This window comes from Ixodes scapularis, unplaced genomic scaffold, assembly GCF_016920785.2.
Source record: "Ixodes scapularis isolate PalLabHiFi unplaced genomic scaffold, ASM1692078v2 ptg001212l_1___fragment_1__unscaffolded, whole genome shotgun sequence".
Lineage (NCBI taxonomy): Eukaryota > Metazoa > Arthropoda > Arachnida > Ixodida > Ixodidae > Ixodes > Ixodes scapularis.
The window spans coordinates 2,539,643-2,565,322 of record NW_024610117.1 but is presented as its reverse complement, the minus strand read 5'-3'; the positions used below and the strand labels follow the sequence as shown (position 1 = coordinate 2,565,322).

General features: G+C 48.0%; 1 protein-coding gene across 1 annotated transcript; it reads left to right on the top strand.

The window, feature by feature from the left end:
* The first annotated feature begins 15,092 nt into the window (after window positions 1-15,092).
* Window positions 15,093-16,875, top strand: LOC121834468. Its single transcript, XM_042288173.1, has one exon. The coding sequence runs from the start codon at window positions 15,231-15,233 to the stop codon at window positions 16,152-16,154; it is 924 nt and encodes a 307-aa protein (XP_042144107.1). The 5' UTR covers window positions 15,093-15,230; the 3' UTR covers window positions 16,155-16,875.
* Window positions 16,876-25,680: the final 8,805 nt, after the last annotated feature.

Sequence of the window (25,680 nt, the reverse complement as noted above, 5' to 3'; positions counted from 1 at the left end):
GTCCGTTAGATTCTAGAAACGGCGAACCATCTGGCAAGGTTTCTTCCGAACTTGGCACAAATTAGGGCGCATCTCAGAGACCTGCTTCCAAAAAATTCAGAGTGAACCTGGGGTCCCCCACAAGCATCCACTCTGCAAGGCGTCAAGGATTTTCTGTGTTCAGATTGTTGCATGGCTCACTTCAATCCGTCGTATCCCACAATACTCTCGGCAGATGCGTCTTCACACGGATTAAGAGCAGTTTTGCTTCAGGTCCAGCCGGATGGGAGGGAAAGAGCTGTGGCCTTCGCATCAGGGTTCCTTACCCCGACTGAACGCCGATACGCTCAGGTGGAAAAGGAAGCATTGGCTTTGACCTGGGGAGCAGAGCGATTTCAAGACTTTTTGCGGGGCCTAACAGCAATATTCCAGACCGATCATCAACCTTTGCTGACGCTCTTGGGAAAGTCGGCACTGGGTGTGCACCCTCCTAGTATTCAGCGCTTCCGCATGCGTCTGATGCGGTTCAGCTACAGAATGCAGTGTGTTCCTGACAAGAGCATCGTGACGGCTGATACTCTATCTAGGGCTTCAGTGAGTGAGGAAGTGCCAGCGGAGACACTGACCTGTGCTGAGGTTCAGTCATTCACTGTTGGAGCAGTGATGGGACTCCGAAGCAGCACTTTGAATCGAGCCAAAAAAGCCCAATAGATAGACAAAGTTAGCCAAATGCTTCGGGAGTACTGCATAAACGGATGGCCATTAAAGTCAAGACTTCCTCTCGACGTGTCGCCGTTTTAGCAGAACAGAGGAACGCTGTCCCACTGCGAAGGCTTTCTCCTCAACCGAACCCGCCTTCAGCGACTCCACGAGGGACGTGAGGGAATTGGACGATGCAGGCAGCGCGCGAAAGAAACTGTCTGGTGGCAAGGCCTGTCGTCCGAGCTGAGATGGGTTGTCAATAACTGTGTTGTGTGCACGAAGGTACGTCAACAAAACGCCGAGCCTCTCATGCCAACGGTGACGCTATCTCTGCAAAGGGAAGTGGTTGGGCTGGACATTTTCATCCACGAGGCAAGGAGAATTTGCTCTGCGGTGACTATAGGTCTCGCTTTCCCGAGATCGGCTTTGTATCGTCAACGAAAGCTGAGGCTGTCATCGAACGTCTGAAAAGCATATTCGCCCTCCATTGGATACCAGCAACGGGAGTAAGTGACAATGGACCACAGTTCTCCTGTGGTGCTTTCGTAGAGTTTGCCGGGCACTACGGTTTCCAGCACACTACCAGCAGCCCTCGTAGCCCTCAGGCAAATGGAGAGGCCGAGCGCACGGTGCAGAGCAGAAAGGATCCGCTTGAGAAAGCAGAGGACCCGTACTAAGCTCAACTCTCGTACCGGGATACACAGGGTCCAACAGGGCGAACTCCAGCCGAAGGCCTCATGGGGCGACATCTGCAGACGCGGATCCTGGTGTACCTAGCTCTCCCGACTCTCGGCCAAGTCAACAACAACGTCGCGACTAGACGCGATCGTCAAGTCAAAGAGTGCCAACGGACACACTTCGACCGCCGACATGCAGCTTGACGGCTATCTAAACTGAGTCCCGGATCGACAGTGTGGTTAAAGGGCCTCAAGTGCCCAGGGGAGGTCCTCCGTCAGGCGGACACGCAAAGGTCTTACTGGGTAAGAACCACAAGGGAGGACGTCCGTCGCCACCGGAGAGCCCTCAACCGAATTCCGACTCATACTGGTCAACGCGAAGACCTGGTATTGTGTCCAGCCAACACGACCGCTCCTGATGGATCTGCCTTACCCGGGAAAGACATCATGCAGCATCCACCAAGATTGCAGCAGGCTTCGCAGTCTCAGTCATCGACTCAAGACTGCAGAGTTCCCGTGGCAGTGAAGAAGGCTGGAAGAAAAGTGCCCACGCCCCCAGCGGTTTGGTGAATAACTACAGATTACTCAAAGCTCTTATTTATCCTCAGAGGGAGATGTGGCGTGAGTCTCCTTTGAACATCCCACTTTCTATACGCGAGGCACGCACGCGACTGCCGCGGGGCCCGTGACTTGTGGAGGGTCACGAGGAATAAACATTCTTTGTTGGTTTGCCGTCCCTACTGAAAAAAACCCATTTGGCGCCTATATGAAAATAAACGGGTTCATACCGGTAACAGTTTAACCATACCGGTCACCAGTTTGTCAAAGGGGTCGCCCGTATGGCTCAGAGGGGTCCCCCGTATGAGCCATAACGGTCACCTATTTGGACAAACAGGTCACTCCTTTGGCAAACGGGTCGCTCGTCTGGGCAAATGGGCGACTCGTTCGGGCAAACTTCTCGCACGTTTGCTCAAACCGGTGACCATGTTGCAAACTGTACCGGTTTAATCAAACGGCTCTCCGGAGCCCGTTTGATATTGAACGTACAGATCGGCGGAGTGGGCTCGCCTAGCGTTTCAGCCGTGGCAGCCAATGTTTCCGGAAGGCTCGGAGCGCCGGATCATCGATTTCAGATCGTCCGCGTAATGCAAGTAATATTAGTAATAGTAATATTTATATTTCAATTGCACTGATGTTCGCTTATACTGCAACTAAAAATAACACCTTTTTTTGTTGTTGTTTTACGTAAACGCGCGACGTTGCTGAGCCGATATTTTTGACAGAACTTTCAAACTTTGTCCATCTTTGTTGCCTCAATTTACTTATTCAGCTCGAATCTCTCGCAGAAGACGCGACCGCGTGAATGTACGTCTAGACTCCGTTTCACTTTAATTCAAGACACAGCGAAGGTAGCACGCGTACACGCGGCTGCAAGAACATCGAGCATTGCGAGAGCACGCCCGCCGTTGCAGCAGTCAAACTACGAGCTCGCGCTGAGTACTTTCTTCGCTCGGGCGCAAGCCGAGCTTCTGGCCGCCCCGCCGCCATTTCCAAGGCTCGAGCGTGGTAAAATGCGTGCGCGCGCGCGCGCGCGCGTATGTTTTTCGAGGCTACAAAAACACATCTCACTGGAATGCCTGGGGAGAGGGAGAGGGGCTGTACCGATGGTCCCGGTGGCCTTGACCTCGCCCCCTCCCTCCTCTCTTGTAACCCCTGTCACGTGACCCGCAGTAACTCGCGAGCTACACGCTGATAAGCATTGAGATCCGGAAAGGTGCGCCTGGCAGCCCCTTTTTTTTTTAGTCTGCTTGTTGTCAGTTCCAGTTTCAACTTCGCTCGTCCACCTGCTTCCATCTGTCGTCTAACCCTGCGGTCTTATTAGGATGTCTCTCGACAACGTATTGGATATGCACCAAAGCTATGAGTGTTCGAAAAGTCCTACGCCTATATCGGCAACATGCGATTCTTCAAAGAAGTCAGGAATTCTTGCGGTTTGGTTGGGTTCGGCAAATGACAGCTTGTGTGCCACATCGTGTTGAAACTTCCAAGGAGCCGTTCCCTGTCGTTTGTGTTTGTGTGGTTGTTCTGCTTTGACCGTGTTGACAAATATCACGGATTACATCTTTCAAGTCCGCTATTTTTATGGTAAGTGCCCTGCCATCTACTTCTTGGCAACGATTGACCGTTCTTTTGCTCGTACTCTTCCAGATTATCTATATAATTATGCAGCCACCATTCTCGCGGCAGCCGGGCAAATAATTTCCCGAAAGTCTACCTTCATAGTCTAGAATTACCTCGGTTCTTGTTTGCTTTGCAATCTTCTCAGTTGTATAAAAGCTTAGAGTGCCACTCACATATTACAGATCGCTAGCACGTTTGTACTTGTCTACAGAAGACGTAATAAACTTTGACGAGAATTGAAAACAATCTTTTGTGTCTGTTTTCCTGTCCATTTGCAAGCACCTACGTGAGCACATTTGTTCTACGTGTTTCCTCCATGTTATAAATAGGTTTGAGTTTCGGAACGCCTTAGATAAGTTTAAGATAACCAACCTACCAGACGATCCCCATTTAGGGCTAGCGCATAATTTTCCGATTCGAATGGCACGTTCAAACGTGTGGTCACGTGCAATGTCGAACGGGCACCCGTATCAAACGGGCACCTGTATCAAACGGGTACCTGTATCAAACGGGTACCGTTTCAAACGGCTACCCGTATCCCATAATCACGTTTGATCCAAACGGGTCGACCTGTTTGATAGAAACGGGTCGACCTGTTTGATTGAAGCGGGTCGACCCGTTTGAATTTCAATTTTTTTTTTTTTTCAGTAGGGGTGACACGGTGTCAGTCGCATTTCTTTCGGGTGCCACCGAGCACCATTACAGGTTGTCAAACGCACGACGGCCCACGTGAGTTTTCCTGTTGCCTTTGCCGGTGGCAGCATAAAAACTTTCGCAAATTTTAATTCAGTAGACATTGTTACGGTTTTATGACTACGCAGGAGGTGACATTTTGAGCGAGGCGAAAGGGTTAACAAATATTGAAGCCGCCTCAAACACGCGTGTGTTGAAAGGTTGAAACGTCCTCTTTCGTTTCTTAGAAAAGATCTCACTTTTCATTGTTTGTGAAACGTTGTACATCATTTGGTATTATGAGCATGTTTGCTGACACTACACTGGAGAAAGCGCCTTCAGTTCTCGGAGGATCAGACTAAGGCCCAGGACAGAGTTCTTAATCTGGCCGGTGGTTTCATCGTGAGGCTCGGAGGAAAGAGCCAAAAAGATACGAACCAGAAAGATTTAACGAAAAACAGTGCACTCAGAACTGACCTAGGTAAACTAATAAAAAAAAAGCGATATGAAAGCACCCAGTCATATCTGTCCAACATTAGCCATACTTGAAATATTCCTAATCATTCTTGAAATGATTCTGGGAAGAGTGGATGCGGATGCAATCTCGGGTGGAGAGAAAGGCGTCTTTTAGCTTGAGTCCGCAATTTTCACTGCGATCAGTGCTCTTTGTGAGCATTACAACTCAAATTTATTTTCGTAATATAGCTTACAACAGGGACGTTGTTGTTTTGTTAATCTTTGAAAAGATTTCAATAAAGTGTCTTAGTTCTTTCCCTTCGCCTTTTCTTGCAAAAAAGTTTCAGCGTTTTATTTCGGCTAAGGTTTTTTACAGAACAAAATTTGTCAATATGTGCTGAACTGCTTGTTGCCGTACAATGCCCTTGAACATGCACCAGTGCATCATGTCATGTCTCTAATTCACCGAAAAAGGTAAATCCAATTTTAGTGTGTAGTGTTGACCCGTTTCTCCGCTAATAATGATGCCATCGAGGAAGCGTTTCAGCCTTCCCAGACCTGGCGCACATTTCCCAAGGTCCCCCAGAAAATGAAAGGCTTTGATGATATACCGAGAGACACTAGTTAAATTGAAACTGGAATTTCTGGGCGTTTATTCTGGAGACACTTTTTATCATTTTCCTTCAACTCCACCTAAAAATACCATCGACCGGTTGAAATTGTTTCCCGGTGTGGACACAAAAACGTGTCTCGGTTCGTACGAGGCATCGTCTGACTGAAAAATGTCAGTCACGCTCAGACATGGCAAAATTACTTTCCGAAACCTATTAAATTACATTATTCATCTTTTCTGAAAAGTGCAAAAATGTATATAAATTACATTTCAAATTACCACAGACTAAAGGTAATGACATTACATTACAATTTGAAATTACATTTGAATATCATGAGGCTCTAATTCGCGCTCATTCTATTTACTGTATACACCAACACAGTGTTTACAAAACAAGCTCTCGTTTGCCCACACAGCGCGTGTCCAGGAACCAGATCCGGGAGCAGCGAGGCTCTGCGCTTGGGCAGTGCCGACAGCAGCGCCACCGCAGTGATGTCACGTCAAAGAGCTGAGTTGGTCCATAAGTACCTAAAGTCAGATCTTCCTGTTTACACCGCAACAACTTTATGTGCCTCAAAGTGAACCATACTGAACAGTGGGTTTGCTGGCGCACACGACAGAAGTGTTAAACATGATGAATAGCTTCTTTAGATGTGACTCAGAAAGACAGTCGACTCACCGGTTTCGCTGTTCATTGAACGGTGAAGGTTCTTACTAAAAGAGTGATATGTTTCCGTCTTCCTGATTTAGAAGCTGTAGTACGTGTCAGTTTGTTAAGTCCGGCAGTGGCAGTTCGTTCTTACAAGGAGTCGTCACGAGAAACGTTTCCCGTGCGCCCTCGAACTCAATTTTATTTTATTCTCCCAAGAGCACTCTACACCTTTTCCACAAAGGGGAGCGATCTTGAATGCCGTCACTTCTGGTTTCCGGTAAAACATGGTTTTGATCCCTCCATGCCACCGGAGGGTGTTTACGATAAATTCGAGAAAATCTTTGCCTCACCAAGATTTTCTCACATATTCCCGGCAAAAATATTTTATTATTTTTTCGTCCCGCATACCAGATACAAAACACACGTAACTAAGAACGACAGGAAACAGAAAAGTCTATACTTGGCGATAAGTTTTCTTGGCGATGCAATAGAGAGGAGGAGAGCCCGCGCACAGCTTTATTCAGCGTTCAAAATGGGAGAGGGAACGCGTGCCTGTACCCTCCACTGCATTGCCAAGAAAAGTTGTCGCCTTCGGTCAATCCATTCAAGGAGAATTTTTCCCGAAACACCCGACATGTCCAAGTTTTTGCGCATTGTCACAAAGGGCCCCAATAATTGCCAAGCAGAAGCGTCGCGAGTTGAGGACCCAACAAACGGGGGCCGATATCTGCTTGTAGGATTATTCCCGAATAAACTTCCCAAGGGAAGGCAGCGAGGCATACTGGGAGGGGCACTCACTTTGCTCAAGGACGCAGGAAACGTTCTGGGGCCTTGACAAGGAATTTTTGAATTGTTTATTCAGGTCGTTTGTTGTTGAGAATGGTCGAAGCTTACGCTTTGACCTTGCATGACGAAAGTACAAGGCTGGGGATCTGTTTGTCCCCTCCTCTCGGTTTTAAATTATGGCTAACTCACTGGTGATTTGCCCGTCGCCTTGTAGCTTATGAGCCGTTACTCCCTCAGCTGACGCACTGTCAGCTTAGAGATGAACGGTGGAAGCTACGTGTTTGTTGGAGCAGTCACACGTCTATCGTTCGACACGTCACCACGATATCGTTCATACCAACACGCAGAGAAAGGGACGGGGCTCGTGATTAAAAAATATGTTTTATTGAGTCTGGTGGAAAAATACGAAGAACACTGGTTCGAATCGTTTCCTGGCATTCCTGCGGCCTTGTCCTGACTGTACTGGAATGTAATTGGTCTCACCTCTTCTCTTCTTTGATTTCGCCAGCGGTTCGAGAGCTCTACTCGCATCCGTGAGCAACTTTTTGCTCAATTTCGAGTCCTTTTTCACCTTTTATGAGCCTTTCGTTGAACCCCCCGCGCTAAGCCTACTGGCCCAGCGCGGCAAGGAATAGGGCAAGGTGACGGTAGCGCCGCCGGCCCATGGGACCCACGACGCAGTTTTAACTCCCGGACATGACGACGTCTCTGGTTGCGCCACCGCGGCTGCAGTTGCTGCCCGCTACTCAGGATCATGCCGCTGTCACTTGGTACGAAACCTCTCCCTTTCCCTCGCAAGAGGTGGATGAGGACCCGGAGGACTTCGGCCCGTCCAATAATGCAAAACGTTTTCGTTCGTCCGACGATAGTCTTAAAGACGCGGACGCGAGTCTCCAGGCTTCATGGGCTTTGCGAGAGCCGGACGCCGCTGACTTGGAATGACTTTGGGAAAAGGCTACAACGAGAATCCAGCGCCGAGCGCAACTTAAGGCATTGTGCCAACCCCCCCCCCCCCCCCCCCCCACCACAAGCCGCAAGGAACGTGTAACTCGCGGCACCCATGTAGTCAAGATACAGCCCATAGAAAGATGCGGCGTATGGGGCTTAGACCCAGAAGAGCTGAAGACCTTTATCAGCCGGTGACCCCAAGTTACTAAAACATCAGATACTGAGGGTGAGCAAACTCTCTAATACCATCGTCGTTACTACGTGTGACTCCATGCAGGCCACGCATCTCCTCCGTATGGGTGTGTTACCTTTGCGATTGAGACCGCCACTCCCGGTGCGCACGCACCGGGTTCCCACGGACGGCATCTCCCGGGGAGTAATCCACGGCTGCAAACCCAACGAACCCACGGCTAAGCTTATGGAGGCGCTGTACGCCGACGGAGTGGATGTCCTGACGGTCCGGGCTATGGGCTCCAAAGGTACAGTCCTCATCAGAGTGTCGAACCGAAATTTTTATCGGTTCGGTTCGGGTTCGGGTTCACGGCTTTCGGTTCAGTTCCGGTTCAGCTCCGGGGAGTAAAAAATAACGGTTCAAACCGGTTCGAACCGGTTGAAACCGGTTTGAGCCCTAAATTCAGAATTTGTTTTCCGCGGTTTTTTGCAATATGCAGTATTTCCGCCGTGAAACGAGTAACTGTATAGTTGTTTATCGTTCGTACAGTCTACTTTTATTTTCAGGTACAAAAAATAAGAAATTGCGTTATTTTTTTGACACAACAGTAAAATAAAATTTAGATTATCATAAAGAAACGTCGTGTTTATACGACTGAGCATTCATCTGTTTACCTCAGTTATATATATTTTACCTTGATCGAAAGGTAGTCACGAAGTATAGTAGGCCACCTAAAACACCCTGATTGGTACAGCTTTATATCGCAGGATTAAAAGCTGAATCGTTATTTTGTTCTTCAACAATTGAATTAATTGCAGTGCCTAAAATCATGGAATGGGTATCTTGTCGCTGTAAATATCATAAAATATACTTTACAAAGTACGTTTTACAGTATACCGGGAGCGGCCGTTAGGAGCAACATATTTTCGTATTTTGCACGCCTTGCAACATTCGAATTCCAAGCGTACATATCTGAATTTTGGGCGCGGACGTAGTTTTTAAGAAGTTGTATCTCCAATTTGTTTCTTTAGAGCTCAATTTTAAAGTCATGAACTATTAAAAAATAAAACAAAATCGTAGACCGTGCATTTCCTGTGTCCTATACCTGCCTGTTTGTCGTCTGCACACTTGTTTCTGAGATCACTCCCAGGTTGCTTGCTGAACGCAACAACGCCGAAACTCAATAGCAGAAGCTGGCCATGAGCAAGATAATCGCGATAATTATTACTTTTAACGAAATATATAAACAATGCCTACTTGGGAGCAATCTCACAAACCAGTGTGAAGACGATGAACATCCGGTACAAGGCATAGAAAATGTACGATCGCCATTTTTGCTATATTTTTAATACTTTACTATGACCTTAGCTCTAAAAAAAAAAATCAAAACTTTTTGCGAGATTAGGTTCGCGTGCCCAATTTCAAGTATGTACGCTTTGAATACGAATTTCGCAAGGCGTGCCAAATGTGTAAGTCCATATGGCCGCACCCAGTATATGATGACGACGCGACTGAGCTAAAAGCAGTTGAAATATTTATGACAAACGCATGCATTTGTAGTCACTCTGGATCAGTGACATACCTTTTATAAAAACGGTGACAATCACAACACTCGTTTTCCTAACTAACACCCTTTACACTCAGCGCCGTGATGCAGGCGAAGAACCATGCCGATAAAAGGGATCCGAAATGGGGGACTATCATTTATACGCAGCTTCGCACTCAGGTCGAATCTAGCCTAAAATAGCGCGTACTCAAGTGAACATTTTTCTTATGCAGGTCAATTCCATTTGAAAATAAGAATCGCACTAGTTAATTGATATTTTATTTATTTATTTTTTTATTACATACTGCAGGCCTTGATTAGGACCTTGCAGGTGTGGGGTACATTTCCAAAAGATGTAATCAATAAAAAAGGACACATTTCAATATTTCAACTATCGTTTTACATAGCTAACAGTAAAAAGAATAGCAATGACTGTCGGAAGAAACGATCAACGTACTGATCTAAAAGATGCATATATATATATATAAAAGGCACATTTGAAAATTTCAATCGTCGTTTTACATAACTAGCAGTAAGGAGAATAGCAAAGACTGTGATAATATGCAATCAACGCTCGAATTCAAAAATGTGACAGAAAATATAAACTTCAGTTGCCAGTCAGCGTTGTGTTCGGTCACTTCTCGTTTTTGTCCCTTGCTTTTTTTTTTTTTATTGTTTTTTTTTTTTGCGCTGTTTCCAAGTTTGTATGATTTAGTGCTTTATTGAAGTCAGGGAGATAAAAACATTATAGGGCAGTGCGTTCAAATTAGATATAGTGCGTGGCAAAAATTACAACTTGAAAATGTTAGTTCGAGCAAACATAAGCTGGAGAGGAAACTCATGGTGGTTCCTAGAACAAAATAGTATTTTATGCTCTACTCGACATGACAGCCCTGACGTTCTGCGTGCGTAATCGTCAAAGTTCCGTCACGCTTCCCTGTCGACTTTGTTTTGGTCCTGCCCAAAGACACATAAAACTGCTGTTCGTGACATAAAGGAGGGAATAACAGGTTTCTATATGTTTGTTAAGTCAGATATGTGTGAGGAACACAGTAACGCTACTGCAAATCGCTTCGGGTTTATCGAGGATAAAAATGCCAAAAGAGATTTGCAGAGGATCTTTCAGATAATTTGCGGGTGAATTTACTAATGATTTATATCTTCAAGGTGATCGACCTTTCATTTATGTTGTGAAACCTTCTGTCAGTAATTCAATATAGTTTTATTATCATCAATAAATGTGACTGTATTAAGTTCACATAACTGAACATAATGAATTGACGGGCTCGTTAGTTGTTGACAGACGTAATCAAAGAGTAGCGCATAGAAGACGAAATAGACCTTTTAGTGTCAAGTTAGCGCTGGTCCTGTGTGTTACTTCTCTGTCCCGTCTTTTACGTGGTACTCTTTTACCATGCCACATAACTGCTTGAGACCGATACAGAAGGACAATACTCGAATACACCAGCGGTTGAGGGCTGTGGCAACATTTTTTATTCTTTTATTTCGCCGTTTGGAAGTGTGAAACACCGGGTCGCCGGATATGCATAATAGGACTTTGTGCTAATATAATAGATCTGAAGTTAAATACGCGAAATGGGCAGAAAGAGAACGAAAATAAATGGGTAATCTTAAAAAGAATCTGATGCACGACGCATTAGCGCAAAAAAAAAATTGTAGAGACGTAATGATATACCCATTACACATAAATAGCACAAAGGACCGACGAAGATTCATATATCACTAACTTAAATTACATTTGGCCATCAGTTTGGATAAACTTGAAACTTCGGGAGATACCGCCTCGGAAATTAATGTTACATTCGGCCTTGACGTGCACTTGTTTTTTGCACTCACTTTACAACTTTGTGCCTTCAGTCATGCGCTCTAACATTTTGTTTGCCTGCTATATATCATCGCGAGACTGCTATCTATACTGCACAAATATACAATTCGATTATCTGCTTTCGCTAGTGTTGCGAACATCGCATTTCATAAGGAAACTGAACTGTTTAACATGGTATGCACGTGACGTCATCGCACTATGCTGGTGGTAATAGACCTTTCCGGAAATATGTGGCGCCCCCATTGTATGCTTGACGCATTGTGACGTTCCTATGTACGGCACGTGAAATTCATCAGGAGGTTGGGACGAAGTTGACGTTGGCTTAATGTTCTGTGGTTTAATAACACAGAGAAGGCAGAAGGAAAGCAAAACGGAGAATGCGATGAGCTCTTTCTGTGTCCGCGTTATTTTTGGGCGTTCTAAGCTCCTTATTATAAGAGAATGAACCGCGTCGCTACTAAAATATACGAAGCGTTCGAGCCGGCACCGAGCGTATATCGGAACAGCCCCACGATTCCCACTGCAGCGAAATCTTTTGGGATTTTCCGGAAGGCTCTATTGCAATTGCTCTTAGTCAGAAAATAAAAACAGGTAATGCAAAATGCACGCTGCAGAACGTTCACTTTGAGTGCAAGCCATGTATTTGAGAGACACAAATTATTCTTGATTGGAGCAGCGTCGTGAGGAACGGCGCGAGAACCTGGCACCACGAAATCGCGGTTTCTGGTTAGAGTATCTTTTGCAAAGATGCTTGTTTCCGGGGCCACGCTTTCTTGTCTATGCCGAAAATGCGGAGCAGAGAAACCGTTACAACACAGTACGCTCTTAAAAGTACCCTCCCCCCCTCTTATTTTTTTTCTTACTTTTTTCGTTGCTTCTTTAGAGACTACTTTTTCTTACTGAGGGACTCCCTACTCCGTTTGTGGGTGTTAATTCGGCTTATTAGGATAATTTTCCATCGCTTTTATTTTGCACCCAAAAATAAACAAACTACGGAGATGGTCGAAGCTTGGGGCAAAATGTCCCTCCGAGGCCACTAGAATCTTTCTTTCCCGATATCCCTCTCGTACACAGTTGTAGTTCTATGTAACATAGGATTATTTAATAATACATTTCGTAAATGCTTCACGAAGACAACTATCTGAGGCAGTAGGAACAACGAAAACATGTTTGGGTGCCTCAATGATGTATAGGCGTAAAATAGGTCGCGCAGCAGTTTTTGTACTTTCAGTAAATACCGTAAAGAGCGGTTTGGTGATGCTGACTGTCATAAACGCGAGCACTCGACTCCGGCTCCTGACAAGCGAGTACGCTAGGGTGCAACATGACTTGCGGTGCGAAGTCGTGATGTCATGTGACGTCACGATGTCAACAACGCCAATAAATCTCGTGACGTTCTAAATCTAAATCAATTTGACGAAGTGAGTCACATGACGTCACTGGGCCAAGTGACGTGACATTACTTGACAGCATGTCTTGACACTAGGGTGCCTGGAGCGCGTTTTTGACTGGTGTGTTTAGTGTTCCATCTCTCTTAACAGTAGGCCCAAAGTGTTACCAAATGACGTCATAAAAGCTGGAGTATTCTGCTGTCGGATGACGCGATTCTGGCGGTTCGTCGTAGGAATGCTGGCGAAAAGCACGAGCGAACGCAAGTGTCGCGGGCGTCATGGCGTCCCAACTTCTGGCTATCGAAGCTACCGTGAACTGCTGCACTGGAGAGCGACCTGCAGCAGAACAGGCGTCGGCCACATCAACCACCGCTGCTGGGACACCGCCAAGATCGCGACCGGCGACAGCACAACACTTCTATGATGTCATCAAGCGGACATTGAGGGACCACTTTTTTTGGCGCGGTAAACACACCAGTCGCAGACGCGTTCCAATCATTATATATGACACTATGCACGTCAAGTGACCACGTGACACATGATTAATCCTACTGCCAGAACAAAAGCGCTACGGGAGCCCATAATTTCTCCCACATAGCAGTTCTGAATATGACGATTTGATCCATATATATAGAAATGCAGCTGCCGATTTCTTATTCTCGAATATTTATTTTGTGACACTAACAAAAACAATTCCTTGAACCGTTTTGAACCGGTTACCGTTATATTTTTTTTGGTTCAGTTCCAGTTCAGTTCCAAGATGGCGGCAAAGATTTCGGTTCGGTTCAGTTCCGGTTCGGCTAAAAATAACGGTTCGGTTCCGGTTTTCGGTTCGGTTCGGTTCCGGTTCGACACCCTGGTCCTCATCCACTTTGCATCTCCGCATCCGCCACGCGACGTTATGTATTGGAGCTTCCCGAAAAGGGTGGAATGGTACGAACAGCGACCTCTCGTGTGCCCGCGCTGTCACCACCCGGGACATAAAGCCACCAGCTGCCCGATTAACTAGCCGGTCTGCAGCAACTGCGGAAAACAACATGAGCAACCCCCGGAAGCCTGCCCGAATGGCGAGGACAAGTACTGTGGTCATTGTAAACAGGATGGACACGTGGCTACCGATCCCTCTTGTCCCGCTCGAGCTCAATTCGCTCAGCGCGCGAAACAAAGGGAAGGAACCAAACAAGAAAGAATGGCGCGGAGCCGCTCCCGCAAGCGCAGGCAGCGATCCAAGAAACCCTCTGGCACCACTAACTCACGTCCCGGTTCCAAGGGTACTACCTCCCGGCTGCGCGGGTCGAGCAAGGTTTAGATCCAGGGTCCGCTTCAATCATACGCCGAAATAACTGCGAGAGGTCTCAAGGGCGGTCGCACGGACTGCACAAGGGACAGCGAGACACCACCCCGGACCTGACCTGGGTGGACTCCCGACTGGTGGCCGACTGGCGATGCGGACCGGACCCTATAGGATCCGACCGCTATCCCATCTGGCTGGAGCTCTCAACCGGCGGCAAAGCAGGGCGCAGACGCTTAACTCAGGCCATCGACTGGGACGCCTTCGGGAAGGCGGTGGCGACGTGCCAAGATGCGGTTCCCGTAACCGCAAAATTACTGAGGGCAGCGCAAGCGGCCACGCGAAACCTGGAGGTGCAAGACCAAGACCCCGATCCCGAAAAACATCTAATCAACCTGTGGGAGGCACGCAAGCGGCTCCACAAGATATATCTTAACAACGGCAAACGATTCAAGGACCTAGTGCGTTTGCACAACAAGACGGCACAGGCACGTATATATGCCAAATGCCTGGCTCGCTCGAGGTGGCTTGAGCACTGCGCGACGTTTGACGAACGAACAGGCACCCGCAAGCTATGGCGCGCCCACAGAGCCTTGACTGGCAAGACCAAGGCGCCCAACACTCCTCGCAACATCCAGCTAGCCACCGACCAAACTCCGGAGCAGTTCGAGGAAGCAGCCGCCAAGGCCTTTCCCCACAACCTGCTAACGATCCGGACCTGTGCCTTTACGAACTGCAACCACCGAGCGACACAGAACAAGATGCCCCGTTCACGATTCAAGAATTGACACCGGCCTTGGACTCTGTAAACGAGCGCAGCGCCCCGGGCAAAGGTGGAATCACTTGGCGTATGCTGCGCAACCAGGAGGAGCCGGAGAAACGAAAGCTCCTGAAAGAGCTTAACGACGTTTGGGCGTCAGGAGTACTACCGGCGGACTGGAAACATTCAGTGGTGTACCCTATTCCGAAACCAGGAAAGAGTCTGGATCAAGTACAGAACCACCGACCAATTTCACTTACGTCTACGCTATGCAAGCTGCTCGAGCGGATGGTCCTTACGCGACTCACTTATGTCTTGGAAGAATCCAGGGACGACCCTCACTACGACGCTGCGCAGACTGGTTTTCGCTCCGGACTGTGCACCCACGGCAGCCTACACCTCCTCCGAAACTTCCTGGGTAAGAGGCGCCGAGGAACCAACAAGGTACCCGGACTCCTGGTGGCAGTGGATCTCCGGAAAGCTTTTGACACCGTTGAGCATTCGGCAGTGATCGAGGCACTCGAAGAGAGCGGCGCAGGCGCCCGCATAATCAATTTCATGACAAGTTTCCTCAAGAATCGTACCTTTGAGATCAGCTTGGGCGCCCAGCAACCCCGCATGTTCCAGAATTTTCGTGGAGTACCTCAAGGAGCCATCCCTTCGCCGACCCTTTTCAACTTAGTCATGAGAAAAATAGCAAGAGTGTTGCGCGCTGTCCCACACCTTCAGCACACAACTTATGCGGACGACATCACCCTTTGGGTGGACCCCCGTAACACAAAGCTCGACACTAAAGAAACGGTCGTAACCAAGCAGACGGCCCTAGATGCCATTGACCAGTGCCTGAATACTACGGGCATGCAACCTTCTCCAGAGAAGACCGCCTTCCTCATCGTGGGCGGTCTTGAGCAGAACAGAGCTCAAATACAGCTGACCCTGGTCGGCCAGTCTGTTCAGCGCTCCCTCAAACGTCGGATTCGCATATTGGGAGTCCCACTGCACGAACAAGGAGGAGCGCAAGAGTGGATCAAGCTACTCAAACCCAAGTGGCGACAAGAGCTCCAAGTCATTAAGAGAATGGGCAACCGCCTCGGTGGCGCGGGCACGCGCACCATCCGCTTGCTCACTCAAGCAGTCCTCACCTCAAAAGCCTGCTATGGAGACGCATGTTTCATCCTGACCAAGGGGCAGTACGAACAGCTGGAGATAGTGCATCGGGAATACCTGCGTGCAATCACGGGTCTCCCAAGACACACTAAGGCGGAAGAGCTGCATCGGTACTCGAACCTTCCGACTCTACAAGCCATCATTGAGACCCGCGTTTCCTGCCATCAGTGGCGCCGGACGTCGACTAGAGCCGGTCAACGTCTTCTGCAATTACATGGTTGGTGGCCTCCCGTAGGAGAAGTCCCGCCTCTGAAGAGCATGTCACCATGGGAGGACATTATGGTCAGGAACCCCAAGCCGCTCACTCGCAAATAACATCGCGAAGAACATTCGGAAGAAAGAGCTGCAGTCGCTGCGCGGGCAGACCTCGTGGAGCACCCGGTCTTCACAGACGCCGCGTGGTGCCAAGGACGAAGCGGGCCACACTCGCCTACGCTATTGGCCAGGACCGATATGCTCATACACTTCAATACGACAGCGATCCTAGCACGAGCCGCCTCGAACTTGATGCAATACACCTGGCACTATCTCGAAGAAGATAGTGCCAGGTCCAATTCGACCCAGGGCCAATTCGACCCAGTGGACGTGCCTACCCTTGTAACCATCTTCACGGATTGTAGGGAAGCCCTTGCCCGTTTGGGGAAAACTCCTCGCGAAGGGACGCTCTGCCAGCGAATCAAGAGTCTGTGCTCGTATTTGAAAAACACCAAAGGTACTGAGGTGAGAGTGGACTGGGTCCCGGGACACGCGGGCGGCATCGGCAACGAGTCTGCACACGCGTGGGCGAGCGAGCATAGGGAAGACCGCTCCAACCCAGGGATCTTCGTCCCCTTTGCGCCGCCGGACCCAGACCCCCTAGAGAAGAAATCTGCGGCCCGACAAGAGGATGAGCGTCGGCTGCGAGATCAAACACCGCACAACCCGGCACCGTTACCCAAGTGTTTACCCAGAGGGGCACAAGTGTTAATACACAAGGCCCGCACAGGAGCTGTGCTCACCGAAGACATACTCGCTCGGTGGCGTAGCTAGAAGCCACGGAGGGACCCGACCAAGTGCCATCGGAAGGGTCCGAGCCCGCTGCCACTTGTCGTCTGCACTACATGCACCGCCGGCGTAAGCCCGACAATCCGACACCTCCTCTGGGATTGTGCCCGCATGCGAGACAAAAGAGCCGAACACGCGGGGCCTCACATCGACACTTTAGAGGCCTGGATCACACCGGTTAACGAGGCACGGGCCAGGGAGACACTACTCTCCCTATGGGAGTTCCCGCGCTCGACCGGAGTGCACCTCCGAATGTAAACTTTTCTACCTATGTTCCCCTTCCCCCAATGAGGCTATGGCGCAACCCTTTTTGAAAATAAAGTTAATAATCTTCATCATTGGTTCTGGTTAGCTTGCAGCTCCCACAGCACTGTCAACTTAGAGGTGAAAGTAGTATAGTATCGTCGCCGCGAATCTGTCCTGCCTAGAGTTCATAAGCCGTTGCTTTCCAGCGATGTCTACACGCTAGCTTTTGTCCTTCGCCTTTCCAGCCCTCCTCTCTGCGTCTGTCCAGCTCTTCGTACAAGGATTTGCACTCAGGTGGCCATCGTTTATTTCCCCCTATGCTCTCTCTACAACATTTCACCATGCAAAATATTTTTCTGTTCTTTTTGAAAGCTTGCAAAGGATTCTTATAAATTAGGACAAAAGTAATTTCAAGAGTAATGAGTAATTTTCTCGAAATTACTGCCCGAAAGTAATTCATTACATTACTAAATCACTGGCCATAAGAAGTAATTCATTACATTAATCATTACTCCAAAAAGTAATTTAATCACTGTAATTCCATTCCAGTTATATCATTACCACCAGCTCTGGTTTTGCGCAAGCGGTGCTGCTACCCGTGACGAAAGCACAAAACTACCGTCTCCCCTTCATCGCAAAGAAGAAAGAAGGAAGTTCGTGGCGAGCCTGTAAAAAAATGCTCTTCTGTTTGAAAGATAATGCAAGAATATATTTTTGATCCTTTGGTTACCCCAATCATACGAACAATGCGTGGTGAGTCCCATTAGGTTTGGGTCATTTGGCCATTTGGACGACAAAGTGGTATCGCAAAGAGGCGCCATCGATATAAAACCGAAGCTTGAAAACGCGTTCAAATTGGTGTTTCTTATTTGTTTCGAAAAAGAGGGGGGGGGGGGGGGGAGGGGCTGTATTACTTCGTAGTAAAGTTAGCTAATTTTGTACTTCAAATAGTTTCTCATTAAACCATACGTTTAAGTTCATTAATTCAAAACAAAAATGCTCGCAAATAATTATAAATTTACTTATACCGAACTTTAATACATTTCTTCGATAGGCCCTTTGACAAAGGCAAAGATGACGTCAGTCATGTTTCTGTGCGGTGCGTACATTTTGCAGGAGTTGTGTGACCTGCATTCTAAGAAACACCGTGTAGTATATATCATGACCTCTTTTTTAGGGGTTGATATACGCTGAGCGTGACCAACACAGTACAAATTATATGATGTACTTGTGCAGGTACAGACAAGAAGTGGGGAATGCTGCGAAGTACCTTTGTGGTAGGTAGCCAGGTCACCAGGTTGCTTCTCCTGCTGCGGTCATACCGTGTTTCGCATTTTTTTTACCTTTCTTAGACCTTATGCCTTGTTACGTCAGTAGCCACAGCGCCTGCCTGAAGGAATATATTATTCTGAATCTAAAATCTTTTTTTTAGAAAATAAAACAAGTCAATAGATTCGATGTATCAAGAATACTTCACAGTCGGCAAGGGGGCTCTTTTAACTTATTCGTCACTGATCGGTCGTTTTCAAGACGCCACCTGATGATAAAAGCGAGATTTGTTTCCGGTGTTATTTTACCTTGTTTTCAAATATTCCTCACCGAAGTCCACGCTCAGGACAATATACTTTAATTATCACAAGCCGAGAGAAAATTAGTAGCTAAAAAGGTTTTGTGCGATACACACGGTGAGAAAGACCTGCCTCTAGATCCTACCAGAGGGGACGCACTTAACAGACGCTATCATTTTAGATTAGAAACTCTCAAACTGGATAATACGTTCTTGACTCCTTCACCTCAATATCCGCGATATTCTACTGTTCTTCATTCTGCGAGAATGTTGAGAATCTGAATTGATATATTAAAAGCATTCAATTTCTCGCTCGAAGCTGCTAATAAAATCGTTGAATGTGGGAAATGTGTCTACTGTTCTCTGAATTATAACCCACGCTCTTAAACTAATTTGTTAAAATTGCATAAGAAACATTCTTATTAATACTTCCCACCTTTGTTTTTGTTCAAAGATCGATATTTAGATTAAAATCTTCTGTTTATTAAATACCGCCCTTTGTCATACAATCATGCTTCAATTTACATTACCTTTTTTTCACATCGCGACCACTAGCTTTACAAAAGTAACGAATATCTATAAATAAGCGGTGGAAAAAAGGAAAATGAAGAAACGCTTTCAGATATTAAGGCGTGTAAAAGTCACAAAGAAAACGCCTCCTTGGATGGTTTTTTATTCCGTCCATTGCGTAATCTTACAATCTCGAGGTCTTGAAGATTCAGGGGTACCAATTTCTACCGATCTGGACTGAAAGGTTTATGTTAATGACGCTGTTCTAGAGCTTTTTGAAGCATGGTTTTTTAACGACAGTGAAATATGACTCGACAAATTTGAGCGCGTCTGTCTTTAAAACGAAAATGTGTCCACCTCTGGATTATGCACAGGTAACCTATGATTCATTTCTTAAGTACTAGACTGATCAACTTGAACTTATTCAACATTATTGAGTAAGATTCGTTTGTTACGTGTACCAGGAATTGTAGCAAAAGAGACTAAAAAAAGCCTACTTTTGGGAGTTCGAATAAAAATGGGAGAAACTGAGTTGTTTTGACATCATGTAAAGGACATCATAATATCAAACCGAGTGACTATATAAATTCCCTGAAAGAAGATATTTCAGATTTAAAAATCAGTTTAGTGTCAAGGCGTTCATTGGAAAGTGAGTAAGAGAATCCAGCCGTGGTATAGTTTGGATGGCACCCTTTATGTTGGGACTGATGATGCTGGAATTTTGTTTAAAATGTGTTATTGAATTTTAATTTTAGGGAGTGCTAATTCTTTCTAGATTACTTAGGTGGGATGATTTTGTGGACGTTCTTGTTCAACAGGAGCAGCACTCAAATCATGTTTTACATGTTTTGACTACTTTTTGTACGGTTTTCCTTCTTTTTTCTTTCTAAAAAAACTGTTTCCGCATCCTGATTGAAATGTTCAAGAACAGGAGGAGTCTGAAGTCGTCGTTCAGCTCGTCGAATGCCTGCTGCTGCTCTTCGGTCCATCCGAACTGCGCGGCGTCCTTCGTAAAGTTTGTGAGCGGTGCAGAAATCCTTGCGAAATCCCCAACGAAGCACCGATAGTAGGCAAATAGTCCGAGAAACCTGCGTACGTTCTTCTTGTCTGTCGACGCAGTATATTCTGCGACAGCGCGAGTCTTTTCTGGGTCCGGGCGAATGCCTTCGTTACTAACCACGTAACCTAGGAACTAGAGCTCGTCATAAGCGAAGCGACATTTTGACGCTTTGAGGGTGCGTCTGGCGGTTTGTATAGCTGGGAGAACACCTCGGAGCAACTTCAGGTGCTCGTCAAAGTCGCCGAAAAACACCACGACGTCGTCGAGGTACACGAGACAGCTCTGCCACTTCAGTCCTGCCAGTACGGTGTCCATGACACGCTGGAAAGTTCGTGGCGCCCTGCACAGGCCGAAAGGCATCACCTTGAACTCGTACAGGCCATCCGGCGTGACGAAAGCTGTCTTCTCTCGGACCCTTTCGTCGACTTCGATTTGCCAGTAGCCGCTCTTCAGGTGCATCGATGAAAAGTGTTGAGTGTGCCGCAGCCGTTCTAACGTGTCGTCGATGCGGGGGAGTGGATAGACATCTTTCTTCGCTGCCGCGTTCAGCTGCTGGTAGTCCACACAGAACCTAAGCGTTCCGTCCTTCTTAACCCGTACGACTGGAGAGACCTACGAACTGCTTGAAGGCTGGATTATGTCGTCGTTCAGCATGTATTGAACTTGCTCCTGGATTACCTTCCTTTCGCTTACGGAGACTCTGTATGGCGATCGATGCACAGGGCGCGCGTCGTCCTCGGGATTGATGCGGTACTTCGCAACGGCGGTTTGGCGTACCTTCGACGATGTCTCAAAGCAGTCGGTGTACTCGGCGAGGAGGTCGATCAGCTGCCGTCTTTTCGGGCCCGGAAGCTTAGGTCAACAAGAAAGAACTCACCAGCTGCACTGGTGAGTTCTTTTTTGCTGAGGTGGCGAGGAATTTTTCAGTAATCACAGTGATTTCGGTGGAGTTCTGGAGTTCCTCGACGTGACTCACGGCTGCAGCTTTCGTGAGATGTTGCGTTTAATTTCGGAAGTTCGCCACGAGGACGACAGTGCGGCCATCCCCAAGTTCAGCTACTCCTTTTCTAATGCCTATTGCTCTTCCCAGTAGCAACTGAAGGTTTCCCTATAGAAGAGTGTCGCCGCCGGTAGCGGCATCATTCACGATGGTTACGATAACACTTGATCGCTGAGGCAGGTTCACGTAGTCGGCAGCGACTCGGGCGGCAGCTGACGCTGTTGGGGGCGTCCCTTAAGGCGGAACAGGCGTACGCAGCATAAATTTGTTTTCACCACGGTGGATGACAGCGCCGTATTCGCACAAAAAGTCCATGCCGAGGATGACGTCTCTGGCACAGTCTTTTGGAATGACGAATTTCACAGGACACGTTTCGCCTTGGATATTGACGCGAGCAGTGCATCTTCCGACTGGCGTGATAACATGTCCCCCGGCGGTCCGTATCTGCGGGCCATCCCACGGCGTCGTCACTTTCCGAAGGCGTCGGGAGAGCCTCCCACTCAGGACGGAGTAGTCTGCTCCAGTGCCGACCAGAGCCGACGCGTCGTGGCCGTCCATAACGATGTATAGGTTATTCTTCACCGTTGCGGGAGCGTCGTTTCGGTTTCTGGTGGTGTTTGAGTGGGGGTCCTCCGACGTTTGTGGAGGATCTTGGGGTCGGTCATCTTCGGCAACTCCACCTCCAGCGGTTGCCGCGCCTAGTTTCTTCTGCAAAGAGCAAGGGGCAACAGGCCTTCAAGCCGGGGTCGGTGCATCGGACAAGCTGGACGTCGTGGCGACGGCGAACGGGACACGCGGCTAGCTGCAGGAGGGGGAGACTGAGGTCGTCGGAGGTATTCTTCGGTCTCCTGCGGTCATTCACCGAAGCGTGGGCGTGATCGTTCGGATGGAAGCAACGCAGCCCTATTTTCCGGTAGGGACAGCGGCGATAGATATGGTCGGGTTCCTCACAGTGGTAGCACAGCTGGTGTCGATCGGACGTCCTCCACTCGTCGGTTTTCCTCGGGGACGGTTGTTCCGGGCGGACATACTGGACTTCTTCCGTGCGACGAGGATGCAACGATATCGGTGTGTCTCGCCGGCTTGGCGCTGTGGCTTGGCGGTTACCTTGCGGAGATCGTCGGGCCATGGCGGCGTAGCTCAACGTCGGTTCCTCTGGCGTCGTCGCGTTGATTGGGGCTTCAGGTTGGAAGGCTCTGTGAACCTCCTTTCGAACAACTTCGGTGAGCGACAGTGAGGATGGGCGATCCGCGGCGGGGAGCATCTTGTTGAGTTCTTGCCGGACGACGTCGTGGACGACTTTCCGAAGGCCGTCGACACCGGCGGTGTCCAGGTCCAGTCGGCAACACGCGGCGGTTAGAGGAGAAGGCACGCCGGCGAGTCGATGGTATTGGCTTGCTCGGGCCGACAGCGCGCGCTCGATGTTAACGGCTTCACCCACGAAACCGTCGACGGTTGCTGGGGCATTGCGGAAAAGTCCCCGAAAATTTCAGCCTTCAGACCACGCACGAGGACGCCGAGCTTCTTCTCCTCGGCTGACTCCGGATCGGCTCGGGAGCATAAACGCATAGCATCCTCTACGAAGCTGGTCATTTTTTCTTTGGGGCCCTGCACCCTTGTTTGGAGAAGGTCCTCCGCTCGCTGCTGACGGTGGTGGTTGAGGAACGTTCGCTTCAACTCGGCAGGGCAGGGCTGCCACTTAGTGAAGGACGCTTCGTGGCATTCAAACCACTGCCTCGCAATTCCTTCAAGCGCGAAGTAGAGATTGTGGTTGCATTGCTCGGTCGTCCATCCGTTGTGGCGGGTTACACGCTCATAGTGTTGCAGCCAGTCTTTAATGTGCTCGTGGACGTCCCCGCGAAAAGGCGTTGGAGTTCTGGGTGCGACCGGCAGGTATACGACGGCATAAGCGGCCGGGGTCTGGGCCTGGTTGGCCATCATCGTCTTCTTGGGCTTGGTCGTGGGTGGCAGAAATCAGTGTTCGGGATGCGGCGACTTGATCGGGTGTCGATCTGGTCTTCGTCGAGTCCTCAGGAGCTTGGGTTTGGGCTTGTACTGCGGGAACTTGGAGGGGTGCGCTGCACGGACATGCGGTACCCCGCACCTCTACCACGATGTCACGAATGACAAGTGATGAGGCCGCAAATGACTAAATAAACTGAACGTTTAACGGGGCGAACCTGTGCCAGAAAATAAAAGGAACAATAAAGATAACAGAGCGTCCCGGGCGTCGAAGGCGGCGAAGCCTCAAGATCGAATGCTGAGGCGAAAACTGACTGCGGCTCGCCACGCGAATCCCCTTATGTACACGTGTTGGTTTCTGGAAGATTCGACCTAGAAGTTTCTGCGTGTAGAGCATTCTGACTTTAACAAAGAACACGGTCCTTGAATTTACCAGAATTTTACTTCAGAGTCAACGAAAATGTGTCCCCGCGGCCAGGAATTGAACCCTGACTTTCTGCGTGGAAGGCACGCGCGATAACTGTTAGGCCACGAGCGCGCTGCCTACTTAGTCATCTGCGCTCGTGGCAGTATTTTCTTCCGACCCACAGCAACTGGCACGGAGAGGTTCTAGCTAATTTTACACGAAAGGCGTTGATACAAATTAGAGAAAGCGGACAAGGAAAAACAGGTGAAAAGTCTTTGAAAATAGTGGGGACATGAACCAGAAAACTAGTGTTAAAAAGACAGTTAAACCAGCAGAGAGGGAAATATGTGAATCGGGGATGCGGACTAAATTGCTTCTGGGGACGTATAAAGGATATAAGATGAAGCTTTCTAAGTTAAATGTCTTTGACAATTGTGGGGGAAGCTTTTTGTTGTCTGAGGCCAGTACATAAGTGTTGCAAACTAGAAAGTACAGGGTGGAATATCAGTACATAGATACAGTGTATAGAGCACAGCAAGAGGAAAAGGAGGCGAGTGAACACATAATACATTACTGTATAAAGGGCTTCAGCCTGCTGTTGCTCAAGGTAAAGCCGATGACGTACGTACTTCGAAAAACGATTTGAGTTCTGAAACTGGCCTGTAATGAAAGCGAATAAGAACAAGGAGTTTTTCAGCGACCTAAAAAGAAGTGATGAAGCAGAATCTTTTCGTGACGGACTTGTGAACCTTCACAATGCGCATTGCTGGTTACAATAGAACCCTCATTATTTCAAAGAACACAACCATCAGGTTCGCTGCTCTGTCAGCGTCTGGTACGGCATCCTCGGTAAGATTATTATTGACCTTACTTCCATGAAGGTTATCTCAGCGGAAAGTAGAGAGTGAAAGCCCCTAATAAATTTGTCGATGACTGCCTTTGACCTGGAACAGCGAGATCTGCAACTGGCGTGGTTTCACCAAAATGGAGCCCATCCGGAGTTTTCTTCTGGCGCAAGTAGTTTGATTTACAACTTTCCAGATCGGTGAATCGGACGTGCAGGACCAATGCTTTGACCTCCCAAATCTCAGGGTTTGACACCACTTCCCTTTTGTTCTGGGGAGAGCGGCGTGGGGAGGGGGGAGGGGGGGGTCACATAAATGCTAAAGTCCACGTAACGGAACCTCGGAACAGTATGTCTTTGAAGACAAAAATTCGTCGATCGTTGGGCTCACATCAGTCCAGAAATAATACAGCGAGCTGTGGGTTCCCTGGAAAAAGCGTTTAATTATTTGCATTGAAGCTGAAGGCAGGCATTTCGAGCGTTTTCTCCGACTTTGCCTTTAAGACAGACGCGATTAATTTATTGTTGGTAAAAGATATAATCTTGTGACAAAAAAATAAATAAAATAAACCCGTCTTACCCATGTCATATTTTATTTTTTCATGTTTTCAATAAGAATTAATATGCTCCGTTTACACTTAAGCTGAGGCTAGAAGCTCCACCTTCAGCGCGAGCTTCTAAACTTCATTGGTTGCGTGTGCCTGTGCGTTCACCCTTGTGTCAGCAAGCGCAGAAGACTCGCGCTGAAGGCGGAAGTTCTAGTATCAGCTGAAATGTGAACGGAGTATATTTATTATGTGTCGACAAAAATGCCGAGAATCACAGGGTTGTACCACCGTGAAACTGGTAAATGAGACGACAGAGCCTAACATTTCAAAACAGTATTGGTTGTTATAAGCAATGATAGAATAGAGAGAAAACACTGGGCGCATAACACGGATCCTGACATTTTTACAACTGTCTACTGCGACTAACACCTGATTACGATTGTAAAGGTATATAACTAGAACGCTACAAGGGGTACACCTGTAGCAGTTCCTTGCAACCAGCAGTAAACTATACAATAAGCCAGACACGATGTTTCAGCAGTTGGCTCTGAATGTTAGAATGCCGTGTCATTGCAACGTGTTGCTTGTCACCTTTTCACTCCGTTTTTATTCTTTTATCTTTTCGGGGCTCTTATTTTCAATAGTTCCTTTTCC